Here is an 11,638-nt window from a genome sequence, read left to right as displayed (position 1 = left end):
AAGAACTGTAACTGCAGAGTTGTTGGGAGGCCTTTCGACGATCCAAGAGGAAGGTGGCGTACTGGCGGTGGGATCAACGTTCCAGTTACGTTTGAAATAGAGGCACCTCGAAGCACGATTTCGGAATTAAAGAGTGAACTCTCGAAACTTGGTATTAGGACAAGAATAGTATAGCAAGCAAAGCATGTGGATATTTTTAGCAGTGATCAAATAACCGTTCTGTGTAAGCCGCCGAGTTTCGTATTACACTCTTGTAAAACAATAGACAAAGACATTTTGTTACAGTGTACTTTATTGTTTATATGAACCGAGTAAATATAAAGAATCAAAATTCTTTCTTTTTTGTTATTTCTTCGCGTGCAACCCTAAACGAGACCTTGACGGCTAAAAATAATAACATTTTGCCCAGAACACCCTAAGCGAGACCAAAATCCGAAATTTACACCCCTAAGCGAGACGACGAGCATCCCCGTCCATTTCATATCGGAGTCCCCCCCCCCCCCCCCCGGGCGCTGAGGACGGCAAAAAAGTAAAAAAATACGTATTTCTGCCACTTACGCGACGAAAGAGAAAAAATTAAAACGGTAGAACTTTCAGCCGTGTCCCATTCTTCCTTCTTTGCACGTCTATGGGCCAAAAACTTCGCGTCGGAAGACGATATTCAGCCAAAAAGTTTACAATAATTTGACTGGAGCAAGTGTTTCCGAGAAACGGTTCAACTGCGCATGTCATAAATTTTTTCCTGCTGATGTATTGCAAACCATTCCGTGAGGCCTAAATTTGTGGTTTCAAGCTGTGTTAACCATTTCAGACGAGACGGGTCACACAAAGAGAAATCGCTTTGTAGTGATTATCCCGAAAACGTCGGTCAAAACCAAATGAGTGGGATTCGAAGTTACAACAAAGCGTGTAAATTTCTTGACTCAAGCAAAACTCATGCGCTGCGCCGACAGCATGAACCAAAAAAGTACAATTGTTCTGGTCAACGAACGAATACACGATCCTGCTCCTGCGTATGCCCATATTCGATAAGAATTTTCCAGGTCCACGTCACGGTTGTACACGCCATGAATACTCTAGAATTCTATAACTTTGGCGTCAAGATCACGTATTCCAGGATAAAAGTATACACGCGCAGATCGCATATACTTTGAATTCATAGTCTAAATATGCTTCCAGGAGAATGCTATGCACCCAAACTGTTACCTTCTTCTATAAGGTTCTTTTTACAAAGGGTTCGCCATCATACTCTAGGATTACGACAGATGTGTGGTATACTTTAACGAAAATCCTCGAACGATTATGAACGGAGCGTATTCCACCATATTCGACACGAATATTCCAGGTGTACGTCACGTGTTGTGTGCGGCTTGAATACTCTAGGATTCTATTGCGTCACAATCACATATTCGAGTCTAGAATACTCCAGAATATTTTGGCTTTCACGCAGTGCAGCACTCAAACTTGGCTCAAACCGCCAAACCGCTAGAGTGTAATAAACCCACAGTAAGACCGCTGTTGTTTACAAAACTACAATTTGCACCTTTTTTCTAACAACAGAATGCGACTGTTTACCGGTGAACGTTGTCGCTTAGGTAACTCAAAGGAGTTTGGTCTTAAAACTTCGAACTTTAACACAACGAAAGCGGCAAAAAAATATTTTAATATCTCTGACATTTTTTGGTCGCTAACATCACGAAAACTTGGATTTCTCTAACACAATTAGCCAACTGCTGCCCTGCAATTTAAATATACATATTTTATTGCGAGACATTTAGCTAGAGCAGGAAAAAGTGTTAGCGTCCTAAACATATTAGCCTGTATTTCAAGAAGGCATACATTGATTTATCTTCTTTGATCACTCATTCGTTCATTCATTCAGTGAGTCAGTGAGTTAGTGAGTAGGTCAGTCAGTCAGTCAGTCAGTCAGTCAGTCAGTCAGTCAGTCATTCATTCATTCATTCATTCATTCATTTGTTCGTTCGTTCGCTCGTTCGTTCGTTCGTCCATTCGTTCATTCGTTCATTCATTCATTCATTCATTCATTTAGTCGGTCGGTCGGTCGGTCTTTCGTTCGTTCGTTCGTTCGTTCATTTATTCATTCATTCATCTATCCGTCCTTTCATTCGTTTATATAATTTTTCATTTCCTCCTTCTTTCCCTCTGTCTTTCTCTCTTTCTTTCTTCCTCTCTTTCTGCCTTTCTTTTTTTTCTTAATCTTTTTATGCTTTTTAATTTATTTTTAGCAAGCAAACGTTATTTTACTTTTGCAAAAATTACGTAGCATTGCGTGTTTTTTAGCATTTCTCAAGGTTGCCGCCAACCATCTTTTCCAAACTTTCGAACTGTTGCCGCTGGGCTCCCAGGACTAGCCAGGCAGCACAACTTGTGCACGTGAATATATGAAACCAAGAGAAGTTCAAGCTACTTTACACCTTAATCTTCTATTGATGAAACATTATATAGTACGTCAAAATGAGTTAAGCTCTTTTGACTGCGCACATGAAAGTGATTTTTCTATTCTTCAGCCATCAAAAGTCTTAGAACAAGATGTATTAAAATGGCGTTTCGTTTGCAATTTAATTAAAGTATTGGCACTTTAGAATTCCCGGCTAGATTCGCCTTTTCATCCCCTTTCACTTCTGATTAAACAGGCCTGCGAATTGAAACAGATTGATGACAAAGCTTTAATCAATTTTTCCCCGGCTCTTTTAATTTGAAGAGTGTGTGAACTACTATGTCAACAAATTCACCGTGTGATGAATAACACTACTGTCAGATCTCATCTAGATTTTATTTTTTCCCCTTTGTAAGTTTCCAGTTGTGGACTTGAACTGTATCCATATTTTTGTGCGGATAGAGTATATTCCTCACTGTGTAGATACCAAAAATATTTGGGCTTCTCAACATGAAATGCGCTAATATTTTTCCCTCCTCGTGATCAGTCTTTCGGCAGTGATCCTCGTGTCAGATGTTCTGACTTCAGCCATCACACAATAGTGCCAATTAACAGAGAACTCTCAAACAACAATCCACATAGCCTTGCAAACCATGATCACTTTAACCTCATCTCATCATACGTATACCTTGTTATATTTAAAACTCAGTCTTATTAGCCAGCACATGCATATGAATCTCTCCCAGCCATCTTCCCCTCATGTCCTACGCAAACGGCCAATAAAGTTCAACCCGCGATTTATGAGATTAGGTAGGCAAAACTTCAACCCCTTTGACTTTTGCCTGCTTTAAGTTATTACTTGCGCTCCAAAGGGCAGCTTTTGTAGCACACAAGATGCCGGTTACCAGCAGCTTAACTTTGGTTATCCTCCAACAATAAATAACTGGGTCCATTGAGCTGTTTCCGTAAACGAACGTCAACCCAAAACTGAACAAAGCCGACATCGATGTACACCATCCCAAGATTCCAACTAAAATCTTGTGAGACAAGTAAGGTAAAAACAAGTAGAACACAAAACAAGTAGAACATGCTTAAAACTGGTTTTTTGTATCGAATTTGCGACGGTGTACGTAGCGCCACCGCCATTCAAAGTTGCCGAGGGCTGTGTGTGCGTTCCCAATTGAATTGCTTGTCGACGTAAACAAAAATATATTTTCGTATATGAGAAAAGAGTTATGAGGAAACAGATCGGGATCAAAACAATGCTAATCAAGGCATAGATTCGTTAATTTATGATCCATAATGAGGCCCATATGCCGCCCAAAAGCCATATTAGAAGAAGAAGAAGAAGAAGAATGGAGACGCGTTTGAGAGTAAAGATGCTATGATACCGAAGGCGCAACAACAAGGCCAAAAGCCTGTCAAGGCTGATGGCAGTCATGGTTAGGAACGAAACGGCGGAGAAATGGCTCCCTTCGATGTGAGATACAATTCCTGCAGTGCAGTTTTTTGAAAGATTACCGTCGATTTGTGCCCATCTGTAAGCTACAAACAGCGGTTGAACAATGGCGCCCACACCCAGATCCGACATAGCAAGACTGCATAATATCGCTTTGGATGGGGAATGTAACGAAGAAGCTTTGTAAAGCGTGTACAAGATAAGAATGTTTGCAAACACGGCGACGACACTGAACAATACGTTCATTACGCAAATAACTATGTCCGAAACGGAAATTACCTCTCTCACTGCATCTTTGAAGAAGAGTTCTAATTCGTAGCACGAGTCCGGCTCTGATTCCAAAGTGGAATTCATTGGAAAGCTGTCATTACGGGCATGAAGCTTTTTTCCAGACGCTTTCGATCCCTTACTCCTAAGTTGCAGAAAAATGAAAGCACATGAAAGCTACTGAGAAAATCTTTCCTTTCGTCAGTTTGGTAAATCTCACGGGTAGAGGGTCTGCAAGTGTTATTACAGACAGAAATCCATTGTTGTGATTGGCTAACGATGCGTGTTACATTTAGTATACTTTCTGACTTGCTGGACTGCGCTGCTGTAAAGCAAAGCAGCATTCAAAGAACGAAATTACATTTTCCCAACGTACATGCTACTACAACATGCATCTAGGAAAGAACCCAATGTTGACCTATTAATTAAAAGCAATTCTACATCGGGGGACTGACGGGGGAGGTAGTTGTGTGAGGTAATTTTGTTCATAGTCAGAGATTGTCAGAAAGTAATACGTTTTTTTTTTTTTTCTGAACTCACAGGTAAAACATATTTTGATTATATACGGTCGGATAGGTAAGGAATCTTGAACTAGCTAATATATCTCCGCTGCACAAAAGTATTAATTATACTAAAAGTTCTACCCTCCCCTCTCCCACCCCCCTCTTTCTCTTTTTTTTTTTTTTTTTTTTTTTTTTTCGGTTCTCGCCACATTTTCCGCGCGGACAAAACACCGAAAATCCCGTTCATCGGTCTTTCTTTGCTTCCAAACCACACGGAAACGCTTGCTACGCAGGCTAACTTCTAAGGGGAAAAAGAACTCGTTTTAATCCCCTATCCCGCATGTCATCATGTTGTCATTATCACCTCCCCAGCCCAACCCCCTTGCGTTTTGACTCGTTCATATCCCACGCGCCTGGGTTAGAACTTTGCTAAGATTGCGATCTCGACAGACTCAAGAGAAAATCCTAACACAAATCTGGGCATCGACAAAAAAAGGAAAGCCTTTTAATCCAAGTGGCTCACGCTCATAACCATTGACACTTACCTCTGGTTTCTGTAGCATGAACAGCTGGGAGTTATTGCCACTCCCCCTCCCCCCCCCCCCCCCCGAATAAGATGCTACAATGTAGTCCATCGTGTCTCCAGTTTAAAAGAACTCCATTTAAACCTATTACTATTAATTAAAATAAGTTTCACTTAATACTACCGTAATTATCTTTTATCGATATAGGCAGAAGCATAAGGAAATCAGTTCACGTATAGACGGAAGAAGAGACGGAAGAAGAGAAGAAGACGGAAGAAGAGAAGAAGGCCAAAAAGCTGACAATTTTCGCGAGCCAAGGGAAGCTTCTTACAATAGCTTTCTGAGACTCCTTGACATTTTAGTATATACATGTTATTAATGCAACCTGACAGGAGAAGAATATTATTTGCATAGCTTCCCATGCAAACGACTAGACAACCAATAGAAGGGCACCTTTTATGGTCGAATCTTGAATTATTTATAAAATGTATTGATCATTATACTTGAATCTCTGAAAAACATCATAACGCTTGCTATGACAAGATTTTAGCTACGTGAGTTTAAAAAATGGAGTTATTCTCAAAGCAGGGAATATTCAAATGATTTGTGCGGATGTTTACCCGATCACTTTCCAAGCTCGTGCTCATTTATGGATAATATCTGAGTTAGTTTCAATTTTATGTAGTCGTCAGAAAATAACGTTACGAAAACCCAAAATTACTAATGGTACGTCACACGAATTTGTCGGGCATCGATTTTAACGAAAATACCTCGTATTGTTCATTCATTCCCTGTTTAACTTTCTTGGAAATGTTTAAACTCAAGCCAAGACAGGCGCATTCATTCATCGATACAATCTGGTTGGCCAAGTCCAACTGTAAAAACAAAAAAGGCAATATTTTGTTCTGCTGCATAATCAAACACAACGCACATTTTATTATAGGAGAAAAATGAGAGCAAAAGTTAAAAACTGAAAATGAGCTTAAAATATACGAATAGGAAAACAATTAAAACCTAATGGGTTTACCGGTGCGATAACCTAGTGGCAACTTCCTTGATAATGACAGGAACTTCACAGTTGTTTAATCTTCTTAGCCATATAGCCATCACTCAACAAACAAAGCAAACAATTTTTGTTTTTATGTCAATACAATTTGCGTTTTGCCAACGCATTTCTTAAATTTATTTCAATTTTCATTAACTTTATATGGCTCGATTTAGCTATAAATTTCATTTTCTTGAATTTTCCAGTTTGCACAGTGTTCAATACGTGTGTATGGCCTGGAAAATAGATTCGCTTCGTGAGAGTTCTCTCCTGTGAATAGAGCGGTGCTTTCTGCAACTTAATTGCCTAAAGGGCGCGAGGCCCCTTACGAAGGCATTTTTCATTCGTCACTCGTCATTTTTCATTCGACAAAATGGTTTGTTTTAGGATAGATACGAGCGTGTTTTCCGGCGAATTTCTAATTTACATAAACAGTCTAACTGATTTGCGAAGGTTTTTTGAAAGGTCGGAACACAACCACTTTACAGTTTCACAGAAACAGACAATCAACAAAACCATTGGTTAATCGACAATCAGTACTTACAGAGGTTCGTGTGAAAAAGTTCTAGATATTGAAAACAGCAAATCATGAATATTTCTCGGCAACATTTCACCTATTTGAGAAAAGGCCCAATATACCTGTCAATCATGTCCCAAACAGGTGAAAAAACAAGTTTCAAATGCAAATGCTTAATGGTGTTCAACATAAAGAGCTAGGTGATTGCAATAGTACAATAGCAGTGACTAAGAAAGAGTTAAGAACAGTGCCTTATTTGAGATTTGTTGTACAAAGTTCAAGAACGGCGATGGCTGTCAATTCATCTCAGATGAATTCAAGCGTGACCTATTTCGCTTGTTACGATCCGTCAGTTTTCCTTCGACCGCCCTCTTCGCTTTACACAAACTATATCATTTCGGCGATTATCAACGCTGTATTCGCCTTAGCAGCATTTTTTGGTAATGCATTGATCCTGGCCGCGTTAAAAAAGACAACCTCTCTCAAGTCTGCCTCTAACTCACTTCTGTGTAGTTTGGCCTCTTCTGACCTGATGGTTGGTCTTGTTGTGCAGCCACTGCACGTTATTTACAGTGTTTATGGCATCATTGGTGGTCCTCGAGTACGCTGTTACTCTCGCATCATGTTCGCCTGGACATCAGACTACTTCATTGCTGTCTCATTTCTTACCATTGTCGCCATAAGCCTTGACCGCTACTTGACATTATGCCAGCATCGCGCATACCGATCGGCAATGACCCCTAGCAGGACCAGAGCTGTAGTCGCAGTGTTGTGGGTTCTCTGCCTTAGTTTTCCGCTAGGCCGATTTGTCAGCTCTTCGATTCCAATGATCCTGTCGTCTGTGGTATTCCTCGTTTTTCTAGTCATTCCGTCTTACGCTGGCTACAAAATTTACCGCTTCTTCAAACAGCACGAGCTTCAGATTTCCTCTCAGTTCCAAATTCCCGCAGGGAAAAACAGCAAAACGGCGGGGTTTAATGTCTCCAAGTACAAAAGATCGGTGACCACGTTGCTTATTGTCTACCTTGCTCTCTTGATCTGCTTTCTGCCTTCTGTTGCTGTTACAGTAGCCTGGGTAACTGCGGATCAAAACGGAAAGTTAGCACTTATAAAAGTTGGAAATTTCTCGCTCACTTTTTTAATGTTTAACTCTAGCCTAAACCCATTCCTTTATTGTTGGAGAATTCGAGAAGTCCGTAAGCTGTCTATCAACTTGTTAAAGAAATGGTTCTGTTGCCGTAAAAAGAAAAAAAATGACAAAAACAGTACTAATTATAGTAATAGTAATAATAAACATAACAAGCCCGAAGATACTCGCTTATAAACCAGTATTGGCTTGAAGGGTGAATTCGTAAAGGGTTTTGAAAATACAGCGAACACATGTGTCCTTCTAAGACAAGGCCCGCCTAAAGTGGGTTTCGCTCATGCAGGTTCCTCTGTAAGTGAATAACTAGCGAGAGGATTACTGGCAACCATGCCCGTGGTGCCGGCAAAGTAGTGAATTACAACCGCTACAAAATGAACCGTGTGGAATAGCTTTAAAGAAATTAAAGCTGCCCTTTAGACGGTAAATTAAAGGCGAGCAAAAGCTATTATCCATGGCATACAACTTCATTCATTTAATTGAAATTAAGTGTCTTCTGTACTAAGATACGCGAAAAGGTGATTCCGCTATCCTCGCGCAAAATCAAAAAATTAAGAGAATTTACTAATATACGCTTCAAAATGATTTTGTGGTGTAGATATTTAGAGAGGTGAATGGACTAAGTACAATGTTTCGTAGAACATTTCGGAGGAAGACAGGTTAAGTTTTGATAAGGGTAAATGAAATTAATGGATGTGTTATTGGAATTAAGTCTGTTATAGTTCTTGGATTTATGTTAGTCACTGACGCGATCAGGGAGGTGTGTTATAGACTTGTATTTTATTTCCGTAAATTGTGGCATCTCAGACGCAGCACTTTTTCGAAACAAAAAAAATAAATAAAACTTTCAATTTGCAGTAAAATAAAAAAGATTGTAGGACTTGCAAGCCAAATAATAAAATTTAGAAGTTAGTTAATTAACAAGCAATCGATGACGACAAACTTTCTACATGATTTCCTTTCTTAGACTGAATATTGCATAAGATTGTTAATAAATGTTTAGTGTGATCCATTACAAGCTTAAATCATTCAAATGCTTATAACGCATTTTAAGTCGATCTTTCAGGCATATGAATTAACATTTCGCATTTGTGTTCCAATAACCATGTATATATGTGTAATAATAATAATAATAATAATAATAATAATAATAACAATTAAAAAATATTAAAAATACGTATAATAAATCATCCTTTTCTGATTCGACTACTTTGTGGGTGTGTTATCTCTGGGTAGAAATTATATCCATCTCAAAGTACTATTTCGCGGGTCTGTTTTTTTTTTTTTAGTTTCTGTGCCAAGAAAAATCAACTCAGCTCAAATTAGAGGAATGGCAGCTCAATAGGTTTCTGCTTCTAATTTATACATGACATATACAATGCAAACACACTGATTAAAATCAGTTTCCGTATTAACACAATTCTAAAAGTTTCCCACTCTCTAAGTAAGCGTTAACCGAATTAGAAACACAATGTTAATGCCATGGATTGTTGATAAACTGCCGTATAAAGTGGTGCTAGTATTAATATTGTCGACCAGAAGGAATAGAACAGTTTTAACCACGTTTACCGCAGTTAAAAAGGCAATTCGTAAGTCATAGCATACTTAATGTCTATATTGATGCTCCGTGGCTGTATAATAATTGAAATCACCAGCTGGCAAAGATAAATATTGAATGAGGAAAGATTGTAATAATAAAAACATCACTGAGTTGATTTGTTCTTGCCACTCATTAGGCTTACTTAACAGCACGTGATTTCCGAGAAATAAAATGAGAGCGATTAGGATGGTCTAGTAATGTGATCACCAACCGATATCAATAATAATTGTATTTTTTCAGGAGACGAAGACGATCACTTCCAACGTTACGAAGATCGGAAATTTTGTGCAAAAAAGACAAGAAAAAAACTTTTAAGCTTTTATACTGAACATGATCATCTATAATGGTCCAAGTACTGAACCAATAAGCTATCTAGATTTTTCGTATTCCATTTGGTTGAACAACGTTGAACAATATATTTCATTAAGACCATAGTTATTAAAGAGGACTGATTATGAAGCCCGGCAAAAATCAAAGGAGCAAACAAAGATCCCAAGATTTATGTTGGAAGGTCGACGACCGTGCACAATTTTTTGTTTTGCGCTCATACAGTATGCATGAATTACGTAACCAACACGTTTCTATTTCTATACGTACTGGTACATTTTCTTATGCGCCGCAAATTTTCTTCCCTCCACTTTCGCTGTTACTGGAAATCCAGTCATTTTATTCGCTCTTTATCAATACCGCTCAATTAACTCGTCGACAAAAGCACTTTTTTTACAGTCTTGTACTTTCCGATTTTGGAGTGGGAATGGCTGCACAGCCGTTACAAGTTGCTGCCGGTATAGTTATACTCTATGGAAATCTCAGTGTCTTCTGTTCGGTTCAACCTCTTTACGCTGCAGTAGTATATTACTTTTGTTCAGTGTCCTTCAAAACCATGAAAGGGATAAGTATTGAACCATTCCTTGCACTGGGTCTTGGAATAACACATCGTCTGGTGGTGACTGTTAGAAAAGTTGTATAGATACTGTTCTTCATGAGGATAGGTTGCGTCGTGTGGGCAATCTCCTGGATGTGAAATATTCTAATCAACAAGATCAGTGGATTAATTATCGGCCTTTTAAGCGTTTTCATTACTCCCTCATGCTCTTTTAAAATATACTGTAACGTCAGAGTTTCAGAAACAAGATTTGCTAGCCACGAGGGTCCCAGAGGCAGGGCCAGGGACGTTGTGAACAAGGCACTGTACCGAGAATCCCTTAAGAGCATGTGCGGTGTGTTTGGCTCCCTTACAACGTGTTACATTCCTTACTTCTGTGTGTTAACAATGTTGATTTTAAAGGATACACTGCGTCAGTGGTATTTGCGACTAATTTAACTTCACTGGTGATTTTTTCTCAACTCATCATTGAACCCTTTTGTTTATTGCTGGCGAATTAGAGAAATTCGCATGAGGGTGATTGCAATAATACGAAAATTTTGCCCGATACCTAGAAATACCGCTCTAGAAAGAAAACAGCTTCATTTTAATAGAACTAAAAGAAATATAGTGCTGCGATAGCCATTCAAATCTCAATTTCGAACATTATTCACGAAAACTCCAAACTTACAAACTTGCGAGGTGGCGGAACTACATTTCAACAGCATACAGCCGAGCTAACCAATAACTTCACTTCATGGTGACAGCAAGATAACAACTGAATAAAACGCATAAAAATTGGAACATCGTTGTCAAAATGAGATTTATAATAGTGCGTTATGTACGTTTGTGGAAATATGCGACTTAAAATTGATGCTGTGGAATGTACTAAGGCACAACGTATCTTTGGACTTCCGGAAAGCATTTGACTCCCTAGAATGGCCTTTTATAATGATAACATATGCATTAGACGCTTTCAACTTTGAAATCAAAATAGGTCAGTTCTAGAATATAGGCAGGTTTTGGCCCATTCCCCATGTCCCGTAATTTATGGTGAACTACCACCTGGTGCACACGACACACCTACCATATCAGTGGTGAACCACCATATCCTGCACCCACCACAGGATGCACTTACCATACGATGAACCACCATGTGGTGCACCAACCACACGATGCACCTATCATATGATGAACCAACATAGGCAGCACCCAGCACTTACCATACGATGAACCATCATATGGTGCACCCTCCACACGATGCACCTATCATATGGTGAACCAACATATGCAGCACCCACCACACGACGCACCTA

At 39.2% G+C, this 11,638-nt stretch overlaps 1 protein-coding gene and 2 pseudogenes across 1 annotated transcript; 2 read left to right on the top strand and 1 right to left on the bottom strand.

Annotated features, from left to right (window-relative positions):
• Positions 1-2,762: 2,762 nt before the first annotated feature.
• LOC145490801 (melanocortin receptor 3-like) lies at positions 2,763-4,689 on the bottom strand (annotated as a pseudogene).
• A 2,229-nt stretch (positions 4,690-6,918) lies between these two features.
• Positions 6,919-8,915, top strand: LOC145490820 (high-affinity lysophosphatidic acid receptor-like). The gene has a single exon (XM_081469919.1). It carries the CDS (start codon positions 7,003-7,005, stop codon positions 8,035-8,037), a length of 1,035 nt encoding a protein of 344 aa, XP_081326045.1. The 5' UTR covers positions 6,919-7,002; the 3' UTR covers positions 8,038-8,915.
• Positions 8,916-10,027: 1,112 nt separating this feature from the next.
• LOC145490589 (uncharacterized) lies at positions 10,028-10,964 on the top strand (annotated as a pseudogene).
• The last annotated feature ends 674 nt before the right edge of the window (positions 10,965-11,638 follow it).

This window comes from Orbicella franksi, chromosome 6 (genome assembly GCF_964199315.1).
Source record: "Orbicella franksi chromosome 6, jaOrbFran1.1, whole genome shotgun sequence".
NCBI lineage: Eukaryota > Metazoa > Cnidaria > Anthozoa > Scleractinia > Merulinidae > Orbicella > Orbicella franksi.
This window is presented reverse-complemented; position numbering and strand designations above follow the sequence as displayed.